This window comes from Crotalus tigris, unplaced genomic scaffold (genome assembly GCF_016545835.1).
Source record: "Crotalus tigris isolate CLP2741 ecotype Arizona unplaced genomic scaffold, ASM1654583v1 scf7180000017659.2616968, whole genome shotgun sequence".
Lineage (NCBI taxonomy): Eukaryota > Metazoa > Chordata > Lepidosauria > Squamata > Viperidae > Crotalus > Crotalus tigris.
The window spans coordinates 357,653-385,341 of NW_024096546.1; the positions used below are offsets into that span (position 1 = coordinate 357,653).

At 35.4% G+C, this 27,689-nt stretch overlaps 1 protein-coding gene across 1 annotated transcript in view; it reads left to right on the forward strand.

Moving 5' to 3' along the window:
* LOC120304818 (VPS10 domain-containing receptor SorCS3-like) overlaps nt 1-27,689 on the forward strand; it is a 319,187-nt gene that overhangs the window by 213,241 nt on the left and 78,257 nt on the right. The window contains exons 7-10 of the mRNA XM_039335790.1: nt 15,550-15,639; nt 16,543-16,722; nt 18,654-18,800; nt 20,045-20,147. Coding sequence (XP_039191724.1) covers nt 15,550-15,639; nt 16,543-16,722; nt 18,654-18,800; nt 20,045-20,147 — 520 coding nt within the window. The remainder of the gene's footprint in view (nt 1-15,549; nt 15,640-16,542; nt 16,723-18,653; nt 18,801-20,044; nt 20,148-27,689) is intronic.

Consider the following 27,689-nt stretch of genomic DNA (forward strand, 5'->3'; position numbering starts at 1 on the left):
GATTAAATAATATTTACCAGTGCTTCTTGAATTATGACAATTGAATACAGAATTTCCATTGCTAGATGAGAAGGTCATAAACTGAGATGTCATTGCCTACACTGTTAACATTCACTAAGAATCACAGGTTGTTTAAATGAGTACCCACTCAATCTTAGCCACTTCAGGCATGGTCCTCAGTAAGGTAAGTTGCTTCTAACTCCCTCCACCTTGGGTAGGGTGGCCAAAAGAGTAGAGATGGGAGGAAATAGATGGGTGGGGAGAGTTGGAGGTAGTCTCTTCTCTTACTGAGGACCCAGGAACCATACAGCTCTGGGGTTGCTTGCCTTTCCCCGAGAGGCTAGTTGCTGTCTAGCCCAGTTCCAGGTGAATTTATCCTCACTGCCCTGCCCTTGGACATCCCTGCCATCCTGTGCTGTACCAGCTGAACTTCATCTTCTTACTTCTGTTGCCAGTGAGGTATGTCCTTTGCTGCTTTCAGCTTTTATTTATTTTTATTAGAAACCTAGACCCACGAAGAGCTTTTTGCAAAGCATGAATTATATACTCTAAATACACTTGAAAACGAAATTAAATATTGGAACCACTTCAAATGTTTTGACTCACAGCATAATTGTCATATAAATCACTCAACCCTATTGAAGTATTCTTTAGTTTTGGATACATCCTTGGTGATTAATATGACTCTCCTTGAGGTATTCTTCTCTGTGTATTCTGTCTAAATTATGCCATTCCTTTAAATATTGTTGAAGTGAGTCTGAATGAGACCATAATGTTGGTGTTTGATTTTCTATTGAGTAGGAAGGGTTCATTTTTATTACTCTGAATCAAAGGAAAAAGTAACAATAAAGTACAGCATAAACATGGCATGATATGGAGATGGACAAGAGAAATGGAGGAGTGTGTGTGGGAGGGAACAAGAGAGATGACAAATACAATTTGAAAAAAGGAATGGTGTCAGTTGGCCAACTTCCCAATTAAACTCATTAAATGGAATGTCAACAGTTGCCCCCCCCCATATCTTTACAGATTAATGAGCCCATCAATAAGCAGAGAGAAAGAAAGGCAGAACACAAACCCAGCTAATTTTGGGTTAAGCATGATAAATGAGCACAGGGGAAATAATTAAATGACATTAATCAAATATGAAATAAAGGGTAGGGGGCTGGGAGTTGCAATAATACCAAGAATTCAGTATAGGCAAGTTTGCTTATAGGAAAATTTTACTAAAATACATTAAAAATGATTCTTCCCAACTCTATTACTAACCAGAGATCTTTAATGAAGTTTTTGATAATTTCCTGTGATATATATTACCAGGGAGGTCAATCATGAAAAAGGCTATTTTATTTCCTTGCTGAGACAAGCACCAAATTGGTCCTATCAGCTAAAGCTTTATTTTATTCCCTTGATGAAACTCCTGGCTAAGTCTATAGTTGATTTGGTCAGAGTTTTTTCCCCTTGAATCTTAAGAATGATCTCCCCCATTTCCCTTTATAATCATTTAGATTTTTTGCTACATACAAAAGATGAGATGCAATATTTTCCAGTAGAACAGGTTGGAAATAGAAAATTTGGAATAATTACAGCTCTGTATATTGAGCACATGTTACTTGTTATAAAGCAGACATGATAATCTTTAGATTACCAGATCCTGCAGAACCATATTTTGCTTTCAGACTGTTCCACCTTCAGCTGCTTCTCTTCCATTTTGTGACCATTGTAGCAGGAAGAGTTGGCACAGGAGGAAATTAAGCAATCAGAGAAACAATATGACTGAAGATTAAGGAGTTGGCTAGAGAGACTGAGATTCAAACCAGCACTTTATTGTCAAAGTGACTGAAACAGCCACTATTTCTCAAGCAATATTGTTTTGTTGGATTTTTATGGTGAGGATTAAATAAGGAAAGACTTCCATGTGGGCACCAATTAACCAGTGGAACAGCTTGCATTCAGAAATTGTGGGCACTCTATCACTGGAGGTGAGACTAGACAGTCACTTATCTGAAATGGTATAGGTTCTTCTGCTTGAGCAGAGGGCTGGACTAGAAGACCTCCAACGTCTCTATTCTATTCTATTCTGTTCTATTCTATTCTGTTCTGTTCTGTTCTGTTCTGTTCTGTTCTGTTCTATTCTATTCTATTCTATTCTATTCTATTCTATTCTATTCTATTCTATTCTATTCTATTCCATTCCATTCCTTTCAATTTTTAGTTGAATGGTAGGATACAAATATATTAAACATATACACATGCCCATTGCTTTTTTTATTTTCACAGCATGAAGCACTAAAATGAAGAAATAGTAAGCAAAATAAAAGCAAAAGTGGAGAAAAAGTAAAGAAAATATAACCAAATTTAGTTTATATCAACATTATTCATTATACTTCTCCATATCTTTCTATACTTCCAAACTATTTCCACCATATCCATAGTGTTTTACCCATTGCCTTTAAAATGCTCATGTCTCTCATTCTTAGGATCTCATAAATTCTATTTAATGATGTTCAGTCCTCCTCTCAGTGCCCTCTTCCTTCATATTTTTTTTCTGCTACTTGACCCTCATTCACTTTCTTTGCATGACTAAACCACTTCAACAGTATTCCAATATCTCAGGGGCTGCCACAAAGAAGAGGGAGTCAAGCTATTCTCCAAAGCACCTGAAGGCAGAACAAGAAGCAACGGGTGGAAACTAATCAAGGAGAGAAGCAACCTAGAACTAAGGAGAAACTTCCTGACAGTGAGAACAATTAATCAGTGGAACAGCTTGCCTCCAGAAGCAGTAAATGCTCCAACACTGGAAGTTTTTAAGAAGAGACTGGACAGCCACTTGTCCGAAATGGTGTAGGGTTTCCTGCCCGAGCAGGGGGTTGGACTAGATGACCTCCAAGGTCCCTTCCAACTTTACTACTACTACTAACATGCTTTTTTCTACATTTGTTTTTCTTTTATATCTATATTCCATTCATCATTCATTCATTCTTGAAATGATCTTTTTTTAAATAACCTAAACCAGTTTCATTTCATTTAATTTTTGTATTTGTCCTGACATAACCAATTACAATTTCATTAAAACAAAGCCAGCAGAAGCATTTTTAATATTGTTGCTTCTTTGATCAAATATAATTACTTGCAACAGATCACATCCTACTCACTAACTTTCTAAAAAGTTCTGCATTCATTGTGTTATCTTCAGTGAATATTTTACCAAGGTGCATATCTTCATCTATTTTCATTATCTTTTTGCCATATATATTTAGAGTGCATTTGGTCACATCATCTTCCTGGTCTTGCCATTTTTTATCTTGAGTTTGACAGAAAAAAATGTCAGTCCACCATTTCCAACACCAATACCATATGAATTTATATTAATTTACTTTCTCAATCAATGTATTTCTAATGTTACAACAATTTACTTCTTTTTTCTTATGCAATTTGTTTAATACTCATTGCAAATTATTTCATTTCTTAGCCAACATCACAGCATTTTCTGCATATAAAAATACACATGCATTCCAATCTACAATCAATAAATTCCTCTAATGTTACTACAAGAATTGATTAAACCAGTTTTAATATATATGTTAAGCAACCAAGGAGGCAACACACATCCTTGTCTTAGTTTCCTGCATGGTTTTGAACAACTCACTAAGGCAGGGATGTCAAACTGCTGGCCCATGGGCCGGACTCATCACGTGGAAGCTGTGCCCACCCCATTGCTGACAATGGCAAAATTGTCCTGATATATTGTGCGATGTCATGTGACATCACGAGTTTGACACTAAAGTTATTCACAATTCACTGTTTATTTTCATGTGTTCAGCAACTAATCTTCAATTATATCTCACCCAAAACATTCCTATATGAGAATATTTATCATAAACTTCCACTAAATCAATAAACATAGCAACATTTTCCTTCTCACATTTATACATTTTTCAGTGATCTGGTAAAGAGCAAAAATCTGGCCCATGTTCCTCTACCTCATGTATGCCTCACTGCACTTCCTTAGTTTATTCATTGTCAGTTCTTTTAGTTGATGAATCAAAATATTGCTTAACACCTTTCTACAAGCTCACGTTAGTTTTTTTTACATTTCTTTTGCTATGTTTCCTTTTGCATAGAAAACAATAATGACATATTTCTGATCATCAGGCAAAATTGCAATCTAGGTATGCATTGAACAAATTGCATAGTCACTCAATAAGTAAACTACATCAATATTTTAACATTTTTCCAGTTAATCTATCTATAGATTTCCTGAGAATTTGAATAATTAACAACTTGTGTCCAGAAGTTGGGAATGCTCCAACACTGGAAGTTGTTAAGAAGAGATTGGGCAACCATTTGACTGAAGTAGTATAGGGTTTCCTGCCTGAGCAGAAGGTTGGACTAGAAGACCTCCAAGATCCCTTCCAACTCTGTTTTCTGTTCTGTTCTGTTGTGTTGTGTTCTGTTCTATTCTATTCTCTGCATAGTTGTCATTTTTTAACTTAGTTGCATTTATGATTTCCTTTTCAACAAGTTTCATTTGGACAATACATTTTGAAGCATAAATTATAAATCTGTTTTTGACATATTATTATTTTGTAAATGTGTGTTTGTGTGTGCCTTTGAGTCACTGTTGCCTTCTGGCAACTGTCTGGACTTGTCCCTACAGTTTCCTTAACAAGTTGTTTAGCAATGATTTGCTATTGGCTTCTTCCTAGAATTGAGAGAGAGGGACTGGTTCAAGGTCACCTAGCTGACTTGTGCCTAAGGCAGAAGTACAGTTCACAGTCTCCCAATTTACAGCCTGATGCCTTAATCATAACACCAAACTGGCTCTCATTATTATACAAATCTCTAAAATGATTTTCCCAACAAATGTTTTGCTTCATCCCAAATATTCTATTTTTTTTTTCAGGTTTTTTTCAAATTCTAGTCAAAGTGCTAGGGACCCTTGGTTTGATCTTTTTTCACCTGATTTCTCTTTTTAAAAAATCCATCAAAATCACTTTTCCACTTTTCCGCTTCTTTTACTCTCATTCATATTGAGGTATGGTTAGTGATGTATTCTTGTGTTCTATTTCATTGCTTAATTTATTGCTCTATTATTTTATTTCTCTTCTGCTTACATTCTTCTCATTACTTTCTTTGTTATAAGCCACCTAGAGTAGACCCAGGGTGAGATAAATGGCAAATAAATTTAACAAATAAAATAAATGAAATAATCCGTATTTGCTATCTTTCAATACTAATACAATTTTGTTCAATAGTTTATCATTCTTGTATAGACACCAGTTTCACTTTATAGTGGTAAATGGCATACAGAATAAAAACAAAGTAGACAAAACCGTTAAAATCATAATTTAAATTAAATAAAAGCAAGATAAAAATAAAAGTGACAGCATGGCAACAAAGTACCATGTTTTCCCCAAAACAAGACACACTCAGAGGTGGGTGGGCAGTAGGTCATTGAAGAGATGGGGGGAGGTTGCCGAGCAGGCAGTGGCCTGGCTGTGGGACCCTGAGGTAAGTGGGTGCAAGGCATGTGTCACTCCCCCACCTGCCTCACTTCACCACATGGCAGCAACCAGACGGGATGGAGTGGGTGGGTAGCCGCAACGTAAGACATCCCCCAAAATAAGCTCTAATTGGTCTTTTAGTCCCTCCCCCCAAAATATAAGACTACGTGTTATTTTCAAGAAAACACAATATACAGAGAGTAAAACATTTCCAAGCTCATTGATCAAATAAGTTTGAGGGCTTTCAGGAAGGCCAGCAATAAAGAAATACTTTTATACATTGGCATCTACTGTGTGGTTATATTGCAAATTCTTCACGTATACTGAAGTGGTCATGCAATATTACTTATTGATAGATCAGATGGCTGCATTCATTGCCATTCTATTGTGTAGGGACTATCTAGCAGAGACTAGTATACAAGTGAGATCTTTTATCCAAAGAGAACTTAATAACTGTACCTTCCAGAGCAAATATGGAACTCAAAAATGGTGACCAAATAAAACTTAGAAAATGCAGTTGTTTTTATTGAGGGAGAACACAATAAAAGTATTTCAATGGGAAATGAGAGTGAAAGAGAAAACACTAGTCACTGGAGAAGTAGCATTCAATGAGAAAATAGTCTTTCAAACATAAGCAGTACTGAGGGAATAGCAATGAAAACATGAAAAACATTCATGAAGACTTAGGGGGATGCATTAACAGTTAATGTGAAATGGCAATAAGGGCAAAGTAACAATCATTGGGCAAATGCCACTCAGTAGGGAAGTAGCATTTAAGCAGTGTTGAGGGAATAGCAATGAACAGTCCTTGGAGGCTAACAACGGAACAGCATGTATAATGCAATTTTTAGGGTAGAGAAAGATTCCAATACATGCTGTGTATAAGCCTTTTTTGGCACTGAAAGGGGGAAAGGAAAATAGAGGCAAGAGAAAGGAGAGGAAAAGAGGGACTTTAAATAACAAATGTTTGAAAGAGAAAGAAAAAAAGGAAAAGTGGGCTGAAAGACAACTTATAGTATACACATAAATAATAGATAAGGGGTTGATGGAAAGAATAGATGTCAAGTATACATTTCCATCTTATTCATTAAAATTGGAGATAGGAATATTTGCAGAGTGAGGAAAGGAGAGAAAAGGAGACCTTTCAATGGTCAGTGGAGCTTCATTTCCTGAACCCACTAGCTTCTGTTCTGGGGACTAAGGAAGTTTGTGCTTTTAATAGCCTGGAGAAGCTAATTTCAAGTTTTGGAAGGCCTATCTACTTCCATTGGACTGGAACTGCAAGGAGGATTCCAGCAGGTCTCAGTTTCTTAAGTAATTATAATAACTTCTCCGTTAAAGAGGTTTGGATTCCAAAGTGTCAAACAGATTGCTGGAATAAGTAAAAGTTTTCAAGGAAATAGAAATGGTTAGAGCAAATCATCTAGTTGATGCAGATTATTTTTTTCAGTGACTTTAGCTAGAGAAAAAAATAACAACATGGAGATTTTCTTATTTTTCTTTTAGTTGGCTGGCTGAATATCCATGGTATTTATACGATATCTTCCCAGTCCATGTTAGTTTGAAGGTGGTAGAGGACTGCAGGATAACTTGTGCAATTATTCAAAAAAAGAACAATTGATTTCCCAGCTTGGAATGTCTTATAGATATGCTTGGAACCTCAGTCAGAATCAACCCTTTCCTCTTATATTCAGTGTTGTGAACACAGATTGGTTTTATAATCTAAACAATCTTATAACATAATGTCTACATGATTGTTATATCTTTCCACAGTAGGAATTTTATCCTTCTAGGGAGAATTGAACAAAAGGGTGGAGAAGTAAGGGAATGAAGACTTTTCCAGACTTTATCCTATAGTAATCCATGTCTTTTCCAAGACTTGCTCTTTTACAAAAGCCTTTCCCTTTGTATAAGATTAGAATAGTGCAGGACTGGGGTTTGGGGAATGAAAATCTGTCAGGAGAACTGAAAAGAAGGGGGTTTCTAATAAAATGTAGGACTTGATATTTCTCTCTCTCTTGCCTTTGAAGAAAAAAAAAATGTCCTGATTTATAATGTAGCAGTCACTGAAGAAAATAGGGCTGTAATTTATCCTAGCAATGCAGGATTGGTGCTTAAGACTTCAGAGAGAAGACTTGTTCTTATATCTCCTGCTAGTTCTAGACAAAACAATTCACTCCTATATGTCTTTATTAAGTGTGGTTCACTGCAGCATTAATGATAAAATGTTTGTAGTTCAAAAAATCTTGGCTCCAAAAGGAGAATCTTTTTTCAGTCCTTCTATGAAAGGTAGCATTATGGAACATCTCGCACTTTTGAATGACAGCTTATCTATAGATATGTGCCACTTGTCTTAGAGATAATATGAAGGCTGAGTGTATTATTGATGCTACAGTAGTACAACAGACTGAATGTCTAAGAAAGAAAAAACTTTATCTACGCAGAGATTTTTTGTGCTTTACTGGAAATCTTAAAAGGCAGAAAAGGTTAGATATAATAGAGAATTTTATTGTACTTTCATAAACCATGCATACTTCTTAAAGTAAGTACTACAGAATAAAAATTTCAGTACTTAGAATGTTAATGTTGAATGTTCCCATGGTCAATTCAAAAATCTAATCTAATAAATGGTATCATATGAAAAATACAAAATATAAAATCCTGTATCTCTAGTCATAATTCAGATCAAGATAGGGAAAGATGAGTTTAAGTAATCAGATACAACTGCCTTGGAATCATTTCCCTGGCTTTCCCCAACCTGGTGCCATTAGTTATACTAGGGCTAAAAGTTTCAGAATTCCTAGGAGACACAGTTTGATCAAGTACTGTGTTGTGAGCCCAACTGATCTAGAGGACATTATGTTAGAGAAATTCTGATTTCCCATTATTACTTTTCCTTCTCAGAGAAGATCTGGTTTTTTACCTTGTTTTCAGGATGCTTTAAATTTCCTTAGGAATGTTTTGGATGGAATGTTAAATTCGATCTTATTTTATTGCTAATATATGGTAGAACATACTGCTCTTGTGCTACTTGTTTATTCATCATTCTTCAGCTTTATTGGCTTTTCCTTCTTCCTGATTTGAAAAAAGCTTCATGGGTTGAATTTGTGATAAAACTAAAATATGAGAAGCCAGGAAGGCTGCAGAGCACCAGACAGATGTTTATTATTTTGAAAATAGGATTGTTAATATATACTAACAGAAATACAGAAATGTTGTATTTAATTTCTAATATTTTTTTTCTTTCAGTTTAATGAAAAAATTCAAATTGAAGGAAAGTGTTCAGAAATAGATAAAATATTTTTGTCACAGAATTAGATATTATATTTTATTTCAAAGATACCACAATTTAGAAACATAAGAGTTTGGCTTGGTCGCTCAACGGTGAGAAACTGGTAAAGCGGACACAGAGCACCTACATTTTCTGCGTCACATGAGAAAAGCATATCTTCCTTCCCTTGTCCTGATCACTTTCTACAGGGGGACGATCAAGAGCATCTTGTCATACAGCGTCCTCTTCATGACCTGTTTTCCTTGTTACCTTCTGGGAGGAGGCTTCATGGTATTTGTAGCAAAACATCCAGATTCAGCCAGAGTTTCATTCAATACATCATTAACTTTGTGAACTCTCAAGCTTTCTCCTTCCATTATATATTCAAGACGGACAGTATTTAATATTTATTTGTTATGTATATGTAGGGGTGTGAGTCTATACATTTGTTGTACATAGTATGTTTAGGTGTGTATCGTGTATGTGTTTCACTTTTAGAGCAGGCAACTAAATTTCATGTTTGATGCCACAGTAAAAAGAAATTACAACAAAGTTTATCTTATCTTATCTTATCAATAATCTCCCCCAAAATTTTTATGAAGTCAATACCTAAAAAGATATTCAGAATAAGTAAACAAATTTATAAAAGAAAATCTGATTTTGATATTCCTTTTCCAGATATTGGATTCTTTTCCATTCCCTTAAAACAATGTCTTTTCATGGCTGTTCAGGCAAAATCCAATCATTGCATTCAATTAGGTGTTGTTGTTTTTTAAACTGTCTTTGAGCTAGATAATTGAGAACAGTCAAAATTTCTATAAGTGGACTCTGAAAATAGTTGTCAGTTTTCATGGTGATGTAAGTCCTCAAAGTTTTATAACTTTTGAAAATCTTTTTTTGTTGTTTGTTTTTGGTACCAAAACTCCTTTTCTTCTATTTGCTAATGATATGGGAGTAATTTCTCATTTTCTTGCTTGTTTATTTTATAAAATGAAGAAATTATAATGGAAAATTGCATGAAAGAAGCAGGGAAAACAAAAACTGTTCTTCCAGGACCAGGACTGCTTAAATTACGTACAGTAGAAACCAACTTGCAGAATTTGCATCGACTGCTGACTGGCATAAAAATTGCAAGCTTGGCCTAGCAAAGTTACCAGTGAAAAGAGTGGAGAAGGATGGTTCTTTTATGACTTCTGGACTTCAACTACCAGAATTTCTGAGCCCACAAGTCTGTTATAAAGGAAGAAAATGCTTCAGTTTTCTAGTTTCATTCATGAGTATGGGCTAGAGTTTGGCAAAATTGGAAGAATGGAAAAGGATTTTTTTTATAGTCAATAGACACAAAATAGCTATTACCCTAAAACAATACATAAAAGCAAGCTCAAATAAAATGAGAGTGATAAAACTACAATATAGATTTTGCCGGTTAAAATATATATCCTTACACCTATAAGAAGTAAATAAAAGAGAATAAAATATAAACCAGCAAAACAAAATAGACCCTAACCCTTCTAATAGCAATTGCTGCAAATAAGTTAAGAAACATGGTTTGTAATAGCAGAGTTATAATCTAAGAGTAGAAAATAAACCATAAACGAGGTGGCGCAGCAGTTAGAGTGCAGTACTGCAGGCCACTTTAGCTGACTGTGTTCAGCAGGTCAGCGGTTCAAATCTCACCGGCTCAAGGTTGACTCAGCCTTCCATCCTTCCGGGGTAGGTAAAATGAGGACCCAGATTGTTGGGGCAATGTAAATATATATATACATTGCTTACTGGTGTACACCGCTTAGAGAGTGCTTGTACTTAAAGCGGTATATAAGTCTCATAAATAAATAAATAAATAAATCTCTCCATCACTGAAAGTTCAGTTTCTACTAGGAGTTGGTATAGACATACCAGCATGTAGGTTCTTGAAGAAGGGACCATGAAGAAATACATGTATAAGGTTTCAGTTTTATTCTGGCCATAGGGGAAATTTCTTTCATGGGGTTTAAATGGAGTTTTAGGAAACCTTCCATCCAATACTGTGAAGGGTAGAATATTAAAGTAGGCCAAAAAGAAGGCTCTACAATGTTCTGAGTAAACCAGATTAAACAGATTCTTAACATATCTTAAAGGTTTCCCAAAAGTAACTCACCCTTGTGCATTGTCTATAATGTTCAAGTTTCTCTGACATGCAGTATCGAACAATCTTTGGCAAATCTCTCAGCTGTCACTTTTCTAGGCTTAGAATTGACAAAGAATAGATAGAAAGGCTGCAATAATGCAGGTCAGCTATTATTTTTTACTTTCCATCTTGATGCAAAGTCATCAGGGAGAATTAGTGACATGAAGTCATTAGAGAGAATTAGTAGGGCCAATGGGCTAATGGAAAATAGAAGTTTGAGCCAGTAAGCTGGATCTTAGTAATTACCGTAATTGTAAGCTATTCCTCTTTACACAATTGTGGTAAAATTTTCAAACTTCTCCTTTGTTTTTGTAAGCAATGAAACAACATTGCCAAATAGCCTAAGGTTAGTATGATGAAATTCCTTTTTGGTAAGAGTAGCAACCATTTAATTTGTATAAATATTATACAGGAGAGAAACTAAAATGCGTCTCTTTTTCACTCCTCAGCTAATTGCAGTATCAGCAGTAAGATAGCCATGTTTATTGAACTTAACTTGAGTGACTGTGTTTTCATGCAGCATCCTGATTAGTGAAAGTAGCCATGAGTCAATAGCTGTAACAGTGAGCTTCTATCAAAGTCAATCTCTTGGAATGGAACTAAAGGATTTTAGTCAATGAAAGCAAAGTATAAAAGATGTTGCTGTCTCCTGGTATATTTTTCTATTAGGACTTATAGAATAACCACTGTTCCATTGTAGAATTGCCCTCTCTTAGATTAGGAAGAATAGAACATGAATATAATAAGTACTGATGTAACCAATGACAGGGAAAAATAACATGTGAGGGTGCAACCTGGTCATTGCAGGGAAAAGAGGACATACTGTTATTTGGCTCCCTTTCTTTTTTGGTTGCACTCTAAGCAAGGAAATTGTATTGGGCTCCCTGATTTAAATACCCACTGCTTATTGCCAGGTCAGCTATTGATAAAAATTTGTTATCCATGATTTAATCATGCATGAACATGTTGACCTGGCGTGTGTCTAAAAACCTGGTTAACAGAGAAGGAAGGAGCAAATCAGGACCACCTGTACCCATTGGGCTCAGGACCACCTGTACCCATTGGGCTCAGGACCACCTGTACCCATTGGGCTCTATGATACAACATGCCAGGGCTAGAAAGTGTGGTAGTGGTATGCATATATAAAAATTCCATTTCACTGACCAAACTTCCATCTTGCAGCTCACCAATTTTGAATAGTTGCTGATGCAACTGAGTGGTACTGGTGATACAGGGACACCAGGACATACTCACCATCCTGTTGCATAAATATTTCTTTTACTGGAGTAATTTATCAAGTGATAATGACTATTGTAGTTCTTTTGTCCTGGAAATTTCCATATTCGTGATCAAATAATTCAGGATTTAATTTCTGCCATAATGACTATAGGTCTGTCCCAAGTGGTATCCAGTCTGTACAAACAGAATTTGGTATTCTGTTTATTTGGAGCCAGCAATCTGAAAATGGAAAAGCTATCTGTAACTCTGTAATTATCTTTTCAGGCACAGATAATTGTTATGTTGGCAACTGCTATATACTTCTGCAAGAGTAAGGACTAGATAAAAGGGTAAAATTGAGAGGTGAGAATTTTCCTACCTCATCTTTGGCAATTCTATTGAAACCCTAGTTGATTTATAGAACATAAGAGTAGTTTGGGCTTGATGATATAATAAGTGTCCATTTCCATCTGTTAGAGGGAATAAAAATCTACTATATGATTAGTATGTTTCTGAGGTCATTAAAAATCAAGATTGAATCAAAGCAAATTTTATATTACTTTGTCAATTATTACATAACACTTTCTCGATCACTTCTATCTATAGTTTGTAAACTTCCATTCATATTTTGAAAATAATTATTTGGAGAGTTAAATGTTTAAAACAAAATATAACAATCTAGGATTTTTAATATGACAAGTATCAACTGATTTTTGTACTCTTCAATTTTTAATTTGCACAATTTGGCTTAAAAGTAGTTGAAGTAAGGATTCTGCAGTCTCAATTTATTTGTTTTTCTGTTGGTTATCTATGTATTTCTTTGCTTGTTTATTAATCTATTGTTTTTATATAACACTAGGTCAAAAATGAGTTCTTGTATTTCATATTATAAAATATAAAAATGTAGAAGAAACAAAATAAAAATACAAAATTACCATAAAACAATAGGCAAAGTGGCAACTATCGACCAATATATGGTCTGCTTCATTTTGCACAAAATGCAGTTTTTGAGTGGTCTTTAGAGGCAGCTGTTATGTTATGTTATTATTGGTGGTTCTGTTATAGATTCTATTATTGCAATTATGATTTTCAATTATATTTTTATGTTATAAATTGCTTTGAATTCCCTATTATTTTAATGAAATTGCAATGGAATTTTTTTTTTTTGAAGAAAGAAATGTGAGAATGACAATTGTTGTATATTTAGGTAAAGTTTCATATGGCAAGAGGCCCAATCTTGTGGTATTTTGTTTTATTTATTGTGGATGCAGAAATTAATCAACCAAACTGCTGTTTGACAAGCTTTATTAAAAATAAAGTTTAATGTTATTACTTTGACAAAAACATTTTGTATTTCTTATCCAGTACTGACACATAGTACACTATCCATTTGACAAATATTTATTTTTAATAAAATGAAAATATTTTAATATTTTTTTTCTAAATAAAGAGCCTTTTTTAGTATTCTCAATGTACCGTATTATTGGCATATATGGGAGCCATTCTCTAATTTATAATAGGCATCTTTTATATTTAGTACAGTAAGTTTTTTTCTCCCAAGAATATAGAATAAGATTCTGCTTTGCTTGCAGTGATACTAAAAATAAGAAAAAAGGAAGATGGAAAATTTATGTTAATTAGGGCATATTTCCTTGTTAATATAAAAATATCTGCTACAATAAAAAGCTTAAGTATATGGTACATAATAATATCAGGAGTCCTTTCCTAGCTAGCTAACTTGAATAAATGGATCTTTCCCCTGACTAAAGCCGGTTCTGTTAGGCATGTACTGTATTTAAAGCTATGGGAAGCCATGACAAACCACTTTCAAACCTCACTGCTTTAGTATACAACTTGGTTAAGTCTCAAGAGTTTAACACCAAAGATCTGAAAAGCTGTCTAATTATCTCTTGACCACCTCATTGCTCACCTGCTATTTTTTCTTCTTAAATTATCTGTCAATATGACCAGTCTATTTAGCTAATGAGCTCCCATTCACTTAGTCTAATGTAGACAAAACAAAAACATTCTAAGAGAATGAAGTAATTCGGCCCTAAAATTTAAAAGAATGAAGAGGCAAACTCCCTTAAATACTTCTCCTTAGAATAAGTGTAGAGGACATAAAGGATGGGAACCCTCCTCTGCTAACTGACTAAAAAGGAATTGAGTTAATCAAGCTGTATCATTCTTCTATATCTGGGTGGCAATGCTATTAAACTAAATAATTTTGAGAAATGATTTTTTTAACAAAATGATGCACATTCTAAATGTTGAGTTTTATTTTCAACCTTCCATATTTCTGTTAAATATGAATAAATCTTACATTTCTACAAAATATATTGCATTAGGCTTGCATATGATTACTGTTACAATGAACATCTATGCTTTTTCACTGGGAAGTGCTACACCTTGTCATTGGGAACATGCAGTATATAAATTTAATAAATAAATTTTGTATGAACAAAAATGGCAAATCAAGTTGTTGGAGTATGCCTTGTTGTTTAAAATAACTTCAAACGTGAAAAGGATACCTAATTTGGATGGAACCATTTACAAGGTGGTATTACCATGTCTGTAATTTGGGCTTATCTTAACATCAGAGTTTGATATGTAAGCCCTCAAGGACATGTCAAAGAGATTATTTTATTGAAAGTATATGACTCATCATATTTCAATTTTTAATGCACTTTCCCTTCCTTATTGTTTCACTGTTATTTAATACTCTGTTAAATATATGGACATAGCATGGCAACTATATATACTGCTCACAAAAAAAGGGAACACAAACGTATAGGATCCTATACGTTTGTGTTCCCTTTATTTTTTTGAGCAGTATATATTTTATTGTTGTTGGCTAGAATGGCTGCTTTCAAAAAGAGAGAGCAGACTGATTTAGTATGCCTTGTTCTTAAGAAATCCAAGCTGGCAGCAAGCAATTTCCAACATTAGAAACCCATTGCTTTATAATTTGTTCTAACAAATAGTTCCCCAATTTAGTCTGGCTTCAGTAGTTGGCAGAACAATTTATAAAGCAATCTTTCTAGAACTAATTCAGAGGAAGAGGAGTTTCCTTAATAGTCAGTTGAGTTTGGTGCAACAGCCTTCCATTCCCCACCCCCAACTTTGCAAAATCTTTCTTTGGAACCTCTGGAGATAAAGCCATGTCAAGTTTAGACATGAAATGCTAGAGCCATGTAATTATAGGTTAACAATTTAATTTGATGCCATTCTATAGGCATTTATAGAATCTTAAATGTCTTTATAAAATAATTTTGTTTTATAATTGGTTTGCAATTTTGGTTTACAGTTGCAAAATGCTTTCAGGTTTGCTTATGTAATAATATGTTAAATGAATATTAATTGTATTATTTTGTATCTATACCCAGGTGACTTCCAGTGGGAGAGCAAATTACTACGTGTCTTACAAAAGAGAACCCTTTACTCAGATAAAATTACCTAAGTATTCACTACCAAAGGTAAATGTACCTCAACACCTACAAAAATAAGAATGAAGTATTTGATTCTCACATTATTATACACAAAATAAAATTGTCATATTTCTATAATAAATTATGGCTAGAGTGCCGATAAGTGATTCCAATCCAAATGTTTCAGAATCTTTGTTTTCTTTACCCCATGCAATAAAATGGGATGTCTACCAAAGCTTATTGGCTATATGGTTGGTGAGCTGCTGTAATGTTATATTAATAACTAATATTTTGACTTCAGCTTGACAACAAGCATACAACTGATTGATTGTGTTTGAAAGCAACTGGAAATCAATGGATCCAGTGCATTTGTGATTTTATACTGAAATAGTTCTTTGATTAGTAATATTATATCGATAGGAAGTAGCATTTTTACTGGAAATATTTGGCTTTGATAGCTAGGAGTTATATTGATACGAACTCTAAATTTAAGCATGGGATGTATTAAAAATTGATCACCTTTGTTACTGCCTGTTACCCAAAAACTAGGTTCAGGCTTAGTATCTTTGTTAGCTTGACAATTGTGTTTTGTCTCTTGCTGGCCAAGGGAAACCTTTAGGCTCTGAAGCTACAAATCTTTGAAGAGCAATAAAAAGGTGCAAGTGTATAAATAAAAAAATGAAGTAGGATGAAACTTTTTTAAAGATTCTGGAATCTGTCTTCTTCTTCCACACTGATTACCCTGTAGCCAATTTAAAATTAAGAAACATACAAATAAGAATACCTGAATGTCATAATTTATTGGCTTGGTCTAATGGAAAATTGTTTAACATCACTCATAACTCATGATCTTTCCCCTGCAGTGGCATAAGGCATGATAATTGCTTTGTGTCCCAAAGGGCAAAGAAATATAAAGATTGGAAGTAATAAGTCTTTTATCTTCCTTAACAGGACATGCATATTATCAGCACAGATGAGAATCAGGTGTTTGCTGCAGTTCAGGAATGGAACCAAAATGACACATACAATCTCTACATTTCTGATGTTCGTGGAGTCTATTTTACGCTAGCTTTGGAGAATGTTAAGAGCAGCCGAGGACTAGAAGGGAATGTTATCATTGATCTTTATGAGGTATGCATCCAAGATCATAATGAGGCAACTTGTCCTCTTATAAAAGTAAAACTCACTTCCTGGTATTTAATTGAAAAGACTGCTGTTATTACAAGAAGAAATGAAGATGGAGTCAAATCTGTTGAGAGATCTCTAAACGCTTTCAGAATATAAAAATGAATTCTTGCTCCCAATTATTTTATTATACCAGAAACAACATTTATTCATATCTGTAGTGGAATAGCTAAATTCTGAAAGGGCTGCAGTCTCAAAACTTCTTTTTTTCTGAGTAATCCAATCCTGAACCTTCCCTATGCTTATGGATAGCAGCCTAGTAGATCCTATCTTTCAGGAATGTCTCACCTGGCATTTTCCCTCTTACTCCATTGTGTAAAAAGAGATACATCTTTTTATCTCTTAAATTAAATTAAAAGTTAAAAAATACAGAATTTAAAACAATTAAATTGTTTTAATTTAATTGTTTAATTTAATATATAGCTTAGAGGCACAGGAGCAAAGGATCCAGTCTCTCCTCTTCCCACATCACAGTCTAACGAGAAAAAGAAAAACTATATACACAGACACATATATACATCCATATACATATGTATGTATGTATGGATGTATATATACACACATATTCATATTATATAAATCCTTTTCAACCTTATACTGTATATTGTGCATGCACATGCACATACACACACCCTAGATAACATATTGTGATGGACCATAATTTGTTTTTGTCATTTTTATTCTTCCATTTTGATATTTTGGCTATCCTATTTAATAGCAACATTATTTTATAGGATTGTGTTTGACTAATATAAAGATCAAATTTTAGGTTTTTGCAAATAGCAAATAAAAGGAAAGGAACTAAGCTCTAGTTTCAGGTATTGTTCTGATTTTGAAGGATGGTATATAATATTTTAAATAAATAAATATTTATACAAGCACGTGCACACAAACACACAAACACACACATACAAGATTTACGAGAGCTGGAGTTTTTGTAATAAATATCCCTTCCTTTTTATTAGGAGCATGGTTCAGAATCAGAGTTATAGTAGAAGCCAGCAATGTCTGTACAATAAAGAAGTATAAAATGGGACTGTGAAATTCCTATGATGCAGGGGGTGGGGGAAGCAAAGGTTTTAGGAGTTCTGCTGCCAAAATGGAATTTCTCTGGAGATGAGATTAAAGTTCTCTTATGCGCTCTTAAAAAGCAATTTGTTTTTTGATAGGATATTTTGAACTCACTTCCTGGAGAATTTCCAAAATAGGTCTCTATAGCTGGGAATGATAGAAGCCTTTGTGAGAAACATTTACTGTACTTAAAATTACATTCATTTTCTTTTTTTAAAAAAGCCCTTTTATGAGATGTTTTCTCATTTTTCTGCCAGTGTGAAAGGTAATTCAGTGAGTTGATTTGTGGAATAAATTATATATATATTTTTCTCTTAGAATGAGCTAAACTAGGGCACGTTGGTAGGGAAGGAGGGATCTAAAAGCAGACACATCAGTTATATTTCATCTTTGATATTCTTTGTTGAATGTCTCAAAAATTAAATGCAATCGCTGCTCCAGTCTCCCATAACTACATGTCCTAATAATTTTAGTAGTCCCAGAAATTATAGCAATATATTAATGGTCACTATTCAGGCTGGGAATTTTGAGAACTAAACTATCAGTATTATCTGCAGAGCATCAGGCTGATGAAGGATAAATTAGTTAATCTTGAACATTTCAAAAATTCCAAGAAACTGATAGTTTATAGAATTTGAGATTTACCAGAGTGCTGAGAAGCAAAAAAACTTTTTAGTTGCTTGGGTTGAATACATTTGCTTTGAACAATCTTTAGACTTCTAATAAATATCTATGCACTATTTAGCTGTGCCTTGTCTTTGCCTAATCTTGCAATATGGTTTTTCATTTCTTATCATTTTTCCTAGGTAGCAGGGATCAAAGGTATATTGCTGGCTAACAAGAAAGTAGAAGAACAAATAAAAACATTTATCACCTACAACAAAGGAAGAGACTGGCGTCTGCTACAAGCTCCAGATTCTGACCTGAGAGGGGACCCCATTCACTGTCTGCTGGTCAGTGATAGAAAATTTCCAACCTCTAATTTTTGAATCAATTTCCCAAGTTTAAATAGGAAAGGAACTTATTGATGTCTATGCAATATTTCCTTGAAACCCATCCCTGTACGGTTAATATATCACCTTCTCCCCAGAAAAAATATTCATGGAATCATTACAAACATTTAATAACAGGCTATGAATTCATCTTAAATTTCATTGCTTTCTACCAAAAGAGGACTTTGAAGAATTATTATTTAATTATATAGTGTTATACTTCCAACTTTAGAAGGGAAAGTGATTTAGTAATTTTACTTCACTAAAGTCAAACTGGAGAAAACCAGACCATATGATCTACTTGCCATTGCAATTGAAAATCCATGAAAAGAAAGCTCTTGAAGAATACTGGGTGTCTAGCAAGTTTCACCTCAGATGGGGACTGCAGCCAAGAAATTAAAAGACGCTTGCTCCTGGGGAGGAAAGCTATGGCAAATCTAGACAGCATACTAAAAAGCAGAGACATCGCCTTGCCAACAAAAGTGCGTATAGTCCAGGCCATGGTTTTCCCAGTTGCGATGTATGGCTGTGAAAGTTGGACCATAAGAAAGGCTGAGCGCCAAAGAATTGAGGCCTTTGAACTATGGTGCTGGAGAAGACTCTTGCGAGTCCCTTGGACTGCAAGGCGTTCAAACCGGTCAGTCCTAGAAGAGATCAACCCCGACTGCTCTTTAGAAGGCCAGATCCTGAAGTTGAAACTCAAATACTTTGGCCACCTAATGAGAAGGAAGGACTCAATGGAGAAGGGCCTAATGCTGGGAAAGATTGAGGGCAATAGAAGAATGGGACGACAGAGAATGAGATGGCTGGATGGAGTCACTGAAGCAGTAGGTGTGAACTTAAATGGACTCTAGAAGATGGTAGAGGACAGGAAGACCTGGAGGAACATTGTCCATGGGGTCACGATGGGTCGGACACGACTTCGCAATTAACAACAACAAGCAAGTTTCTAGAGTAGGAGATTTCCCTAATTATTTCCATAATTTGTACAAAAACCAGAATGCTTTTCATATTAGCTTCATGTATAAACCCCACACGAGCAGATAAAACTGGTAATAACCTATTTTTGGAAATGAATTGTTGGTGAGGTTGTTGTTGGTGATGATACTATTTTTGAATGAAGAAAATGTAAACTATGATATCAAGAGGGTTAACTAGTCTATATCCTCAAAGTCAACTTATCAACGATTTCTCAATTCTTTCAGCCTTTCTGTTCCTTGCACTTACATTTGCAAATCCCTGAAAACCCTTACACTTCAGACAGCATTTCAAGCAAAGAGACAGTCCCTGGACTTCTAGTTGCTACAGGTAAATAAAATGGCTTTATTTAGTTCTTCCTGTTCTTTTCAGGGACAGCTGACAGAATAATGTTATCTGCATTTGAACATTTCTGGGGGAAAACAGTTATAGGCAGAGTTTTGTTAATTAATCAATTAATTGAGTGCCTTTGAGTCAGGTTTTTTTTTGTTTGTTTATTTCACTTTTGGTGATAATCTAGACAAATCCCTGGAGTTTTCTTGGCAAGATTTAGCATAGTCAATGAAGCAGAAGTAGATATTTTTTGGGAATGTGTGCACTTATTCTTCTGTTGGTTTGTCCGATGTATGTGGTGGGACAAGTGGTGCATGGGATTTCGTAATTGAATTAGAAAATCAAGGTAGTATACGAAATCCCATGCACCACTTGTCCCACCACATACATCGGACAAACCAACAGAAGAATAAGTGCACGCATTGAAGAACATAAGAACTCAGTCAAAAAAGAGGAACCAACATCTTCCCTGGTCCAACACCTTAAAGCCACAGGACATGAAATTGACTTTAAAAATACCAGAACCATTGCCAAAAGTGAACATTTTAATAACAGAATAATCAGAGAAGCCATCGAGATAGAAAAACGCCCACACAGCATGAACAAGCGAGATGATACCTCCCGCCTACCAGCCATTTGGAAACCCGCCCTTATTGACAAACGACTCCCTAACACAAAAAATGATACCAGACCCACACTCACAAAAACCACACAGGATGTCACCACCACACATCCACGCAAAAAACAAACCCAAAGCCACACCGATGACGAGGCACGACCACAAACCAGAAGCCAGACCACAGCTGCATCATTAGCCACTTTAAACCCCTCCAATCCATACATGAAGCAAACTGACACCCTCCATGAAGAGGAGGCACGACCACGAACGCGAAGCCAAAAAATAGCAAGGCAGCCCAAAATCTTAAACTCCTCTGCAACTCAGACTAACCTGAGCACAACCAAACAGAACACTCCCCCAGCCAATCAGAGCACAGCCAAGCCCCTAACCATTCAGAACACACCTCCACCCAATCAGAACACAGCCAAGCTCCCACCCAATCAATTCATACCAAGAAACAGCTAAGACCACACATTGCTGCTCAAAGCACGAAGCTGAAAACACCAGCCTGAGGATGACGAATGGGACTTCGTCGAAACGTCGCCAAGACACTTCCAATTTTACGCGGGAGAAAATCCGAACACCAAAGACCTATATATATATATATATATATATATATATATATATATATATATATATATATATATATATATATATATAATGCTGTATGTTACACCCTGTTGACCCAAATATGGGAAAGAGAAAAAGAGAAATCTTTTGCCTTGTATCAGCTCAAACTAGAGCTATCCACAGGCAGCAGTCACAACTGTGACATCATATACATTTCTAAAATTTGGATTGCTAGCAAAGAATTAAGGGAGAACTGGAATAGCTATTTCGAACTCTTTAGTTCTTTTCAACCAGACATACCCTTCTGAGATTCAACCAGACATACCCTTCTGCTGCCTGTGGATGGCTCTAGTTTGAGCTGATACAAGGCAAAAGATTTCTCTTTCCCATATTTGGGTCAACAGGGTGTAACATATAGCATTCTAGATAATTCCTCCCCTGTTTCTTCCCTCCCTAACACAGCTGGCAAAAATGAGAAAGAGCCTGTGGCCTAGAGGTTTAATACAGCTGCCTAACATGCAGACAGCCCAGGTTTGAATCTCAGAAGGGTATGTCTGGTTGAAAAGAACTAAAGAGTTCGAAATAGCTATTCCAGTTCTCCGTTAATTCTTTGCTAGCAATCCAAATTTTACGTGGGAGAAAACCCGAACAACCAAAGACCTACATACAAATACCCGCGAAAACCTCAGAAAACACACACACACACACACATATACATATATATATATATATATATATATATATATATATATATATGTTTTCTGAGGTTTTCGCGGGTGTTTGTATGTAGGTCTTTGGTTGTTCGGGTTTTCTCCCGCGTAAAATTGGAAGTGTCTTGGCGACGTTTCGACGAAGTCCCATTCGTCATCTTCAGGCTGGTGTTTCAGCTTCGTGCTTCGAGCAGCAATGTGTGGTCTTAGCTGTTTCTTCCTTTTAACTGCCAGTGGGGGTATGAACTGATTGGGTGGGAGCTTGGCTGTGTTCTGATTGGGTGGAGGTGTGTTCTGATTGGTTAGGGGCGTGGCTGTGCTCTGATTGGCTGGGGGGTTGGCTGTGCTCTGATTGGCTGGGGGGTTGGCTGTGCTCTGATTGGCTGGGGGAGTGTTCTGTTTGGTTGTGCTCAGGTTAGTCTGAGTTGCAGAGGGGTTTAAGATTTTGGGCTGCCTTGCTATTTTTTGGCTTCGCGTTTGTGGTCGTGCCTCATTTCATGGAGGGTGTCAGTTTGCTTCATGTATGGATTGGAGGGCTTTAAAGTGGCTAATGATGCAGCTCTGGTCTGGCTTCTGGTTTGTGGTCGTGCCTCATCATCGGTGTGGCTTTGGGTTTGCTTTTTGCGTGGATGTGTGGTGGTGACATCCTGTGTGGTTTTTGTGAGTGTGGGTCTGGTATCATTTTTTGTATTAGGGAGTCGTTTGTCAATAGGGCGGGTTTCCAAATGGCTGGTACATATATATATATATATATATATGTAGGTCTTGTAGGTCTTTGGTTGTTCGGGTTTTCTCCCGCGTAAAATTGGAAGTGTCTTGGCGACGTTTCGACGAAGTCCCATTCGTCATCTTCAGGCTGGTGCTTTCAGCTTCGTGCTTTGAGCAGCAATGTGTGGTCTTAGCTGTTTATTCCTTTTAACTGCCAGTGGGGGTATGAACTGATTGGGTGGGAGCTTGGCTGTGTTCTGATTGGGTGGAGGTGTGTTCTGAATGGTTAGGGGAGGAAACCCGAACAACCAAAGACCTACATACAAATACCCGCGAAAACCTCAGAAAACAAATATATATATATATATATATATATAGCATTGATTCCCTCTCCTTTCAAATGATTTTTAAACACACACAAACACACACACACATATACACATATAAAGAGAGAGACAGACAGACGGAGACAGAGAGATACATAATTTAGATAAAGATTGAAATATTTCCCTTTATAGTATGTAATTAATATATAAGAATATAATGTAAAGATATGATGTGGGCAGGTGCAAAGCACTATGTCTATCCTAATATGATCTCTGTTAAGTTCACTGTCACTATGACTGGTTAGTAAGATATTGTATAAATAGAGGTGCCTTACAAGTAAGAGTAAAGAAATTAAAAATATATATATACATGGAGTTGTGGTTCTAAATTATAGCTGAAGTTGAAAAGAGTCATGGAGATCTGTCACTTGGTTACAATCAAAACTCAATATCTGCTGAGTTCCAGGATTTTCACTAAATATTTTTTGTGGGTTGGAGTTATTCTAAATCTTCCTCCATGAAGACAGAAAATAAAATTCTGGATTTGGAAGAAATAAAACACTGCAGTCGCTTTATAATTGCACTGGTGATCATTGAAACATCCAGCTGATTATGTTATGATCAGAATAGTTTAATTTTTTAGTTGGCTCCAATCTTTCTCTATCCACCTGTCTGGCCATGTCTATTAGTTACTGTTCTCTTTGAGGCTATTATATACCAACACTGGGCTGATCCTGATGTCAGGGCAATTATGTGTGAAATAGCATCAATCCATGTTGCTGTCATCGGAGTGACCCTTATATCCATTCCTACATATTATTTTATTGTTACTTTGGCCTATTGGCCTGCATTGTCTTCATACTAAAACAGCAATTCCATATTAAAACATGGAGATAAATCCTGGAAAGCAATGGACACTATGAGGGATAATCCTTAAGCACTGAAACCAGGTGTTTGTGCAAATGTTGAAATAGCATTTCAATTGATATATTGAAATGATACATCACATATATTGGATTATGATCTAGACTATCATGATTCGTTTGAGGCCTGGCAGGTTACAGAATATGGAAAGAAAATTTCTCCCTCAGACTGTTATTCAGTGGCAGAGTTTCTTGAAAGCACCATCATGTTACTATACATTCTACTAGATCTAAGCAGGACTGCTGTGGTGTAATGTGCCCCTACTCTTAAGCAATGTTCTATTCAAGCTTTGTACTGGGGTTATTATGGTTTGGAAATTGAATGATTGGCAACCACTGTATATACATTGGGACATTCCCTTCAATAAAACCAAATGGAGATGGACTTAGCAATAGATGTACAATATATGTGACTGGAACCTAAGAATTATTATTCATAACTGATGAACAGCTTTTTCCTTACCAAAAATAACTTGGAAACACTATTGCCATGTATTTGATGTTCTGTGCTTTTCCATAAAACATATCTTTAACAGCTTGCTTCCAGAAGCAGTAAATGCTCCAACACTGGAAGTTTTTAAGAAGAGACTGGACAGCCACTTGTCGGAAATGGTGTAGGGTTTCCTGCCCGAGCAGGGGGTTGGACTAGATGACCTCCAAGGTCCCTTCCAACTTTACTACCACTACTATTATTATTATTATTCTAATAACAGCTTGTGATAATGTTAAATGCCAGCAGTGCCCAAGCCTTGATAGCCATCACAGTACCTGTATATCTGCACTTACCTGCTCACAGTAGGCTGTCTCATCAGGGTGGCCATCATCAACCAGTTTGATGCAGGGTACCCAGCATATTCAGTTCAGCGACAGCTGTCCAAGGTTATAAAACAAATGTTGAATTGTTGTTATTATAGATAACTTGTGTTTATACCTTGACATGTGTTCTGTAATTTCCCAGAAATGTCAAACAGCTGGCATATTGCTTTTTATAGGAACCTCGCTATTATCCTATTACATTCATGACCATAACAAATCTGAATATGGCTGTTACATGCTCAGACTTAAAGTGTTTCTTTGACTAGATTGGTGAGTGACAAGGTAGTAGTATAATTCACATAGCTCAGTCTAAGAAACAGCAATGGACTAATAAACTGATAGATTTCTCTGAACAACTAGTATTACCAGATTGGCTTTCTAACATGATATTTTCTAGAGAAGACCTGCATTATATAATTAGGACTATTTGTAATCTATGTCTGCTTTATATCAGTAACTCATAAAAAAGACAAAGATAGCTACAAGCTACAAAGTTCTCTATAGAAACTTGTTAGATTTGACATATAGTGTGAAATTAGATTTTAAATTGAATGGATATTGAAATGTAAACCTCTTAGTTATGAAAACATACAGGAAAACAAGCTTTGTACTTTGATCTACAATCATAACTGGATCAAACCTTGAAAAAGAACTTTTCCTTACACTCATCCATTTGTTTTGTTTTCCTTTCCAATCAAGAAAACTGTCATTTGCTTATGAAGATGGTAGGCAGAAGTTAGGAAGAACTCCTTATCTACATATATAGAAACAAGACTGTTGGTTTTCAGCACAAAATTTTGGTTTTGTGCATGCTATGTGCAATGTGGTATTTCTTACAGAGATGAAAAAGGGATCATACACCTGAAAACACCATCAAAATTATCAGCAGACTTAATTGAACAGAAAGTTCAGATAGCTTTAAACAGTTATTGAAATAAACTACATAGTATACACCATAAATAAGCTTCTGTTTGCATTATTTATAAAGTATGAGTGTCTTCTTTATTCAATAATTCCATAGGGAAAGGGTTAGTGATTTTTTTTATTAAGCAATCACTAAATTAGCAATGAAATCCAGAATGAAGATGGCTAACAGAGCTCTTGTTTACTAGGAATCAATTAAACTATTAGTAAAGCTATAATTTTCTCTCTAAATAAGAACATATTTGATGGAAGTATACCAAAGATTCAGACTCACAATGAACAAACTGCTTACTCGTCTATAATAACCTATTTTAAAAAATAGCAGATTTAAAATAGTATTTTTAAGAAACTTAGAAGTGAACCAGGTTTTTTTTGTGTTGAGGTTGGGGATGTGAGTATACCATCCCAAACATAAAAAGCATCTCAAATACATGCTCTCTAAGGTATCCATAGAATCACTCATACTTGGGAAAATAAAAGAAAGAGAGAAAGCTTCCTGGATTTCTGTTGTAATTATCTGCAGCAATGGCAGAGTTTGAAGTTTGGGCATGTGAAGTTTGGACATATGCAATGTTTATATGCAGCACAGGATTTTTTTTTCACTTCCTAGTATATTCAGAAATAGTCTCTATAATAATCTCTGTTTAAATTTTATGCAAGTAATAATTCTTGAAGTCTGTTCATTTAAAAATGACATTATTAAATGGTGCATTTTAATAGTTGCTATTAAGAACTTTTCTGATGACTTTTTGTATCAATAATAATACCTAAATTTCAGGTTTTGTTCTTTAGCAATTTATTTGTCTTTGCAAGTTGGCAGCTGCACCTTCTATTCACTAGTAGGAATGTGTCAAGCTGCATCTGGGCTTTCATTCTTCATTTTCCAACATTAAATGTCAGAAGCTCAATTAACATTTTCATTAGTGTGTATTTATTTTGCCTGCTCTGAAGTGATAAAAGTTGGGAATTGACTTTATCTTCCTTTCATTTTTAAGATAAAACAAAACAGAAAAAAATAGTTTTCATTTAACTTTATCTTTTCTTATGGTGAAATAACAATTCAAAGTTGATTTCATTATCAAATATGTAATTTAGGAAAACTTTATTTCAATTAAATTGTAGGTGGTTTCATTGGTTCTGTTTGCTTCTTATTTTCAGAGAATGTGGAAGCAGATTATCTAAACTAGCTTCAGTCCAGGACAAACATGTTTTTAGATGACCAGTGGGATAGAGTTCATTTCTCATCCTTGTTATCTTTGATTTCTCAGTTATCTTTTGATAACGTTGACCATGCTTCATTCAGGGCTCACTCTGGAAGGTTGAGAATAGAGATCACTTTTTTATGGTGGCTATATTCCTTCCTCTAAGGCCAACTTTGGTATTGGTTGAAGGGAGAGATTGCTCCCTAGGCTCTTCATTTACGGGTTACCACAAAACTTGACCTTTTTTTCTCCTCCTATGCAACATTAAGTTTATGGGTGAGGTCATTTATCAGTTTGGAGTTCAATATAATGAATACACTAATGATATCCAGCTGTATGTTTCAACTCTAGGTCAGCCAGGAGAGGCTGTTGAGATTCTGTTGCAGTGTCTAGTTCAGATAGGAACCAATGTAAGTTCAGATAGGGCTAAATTATCTCTGATTCAATTTTATCTAGACTGAAGTTCTATGGGTGCAATCTAGATCTGGAGATATTCCATTCTTTAACTTTGAGTGGAGCAGTAGTATGTAAATGAATGAGGTCCAAATGAAGGGGCACAGATGATCTGCTTAGCAAAGCAGCTAAGTCAAAGTTTTGAATTCCAAAAATTAATCAAGTCCTTTTAAGAGTAGTTTAACCCTGTTGCAAATAAGCTCTGGAATTACTCACTGCAAATATAGATCTAATGGACCTAGTGCTTCAGTTAGGTAGCTCTACACATTAATGTATTTATGCACTCAT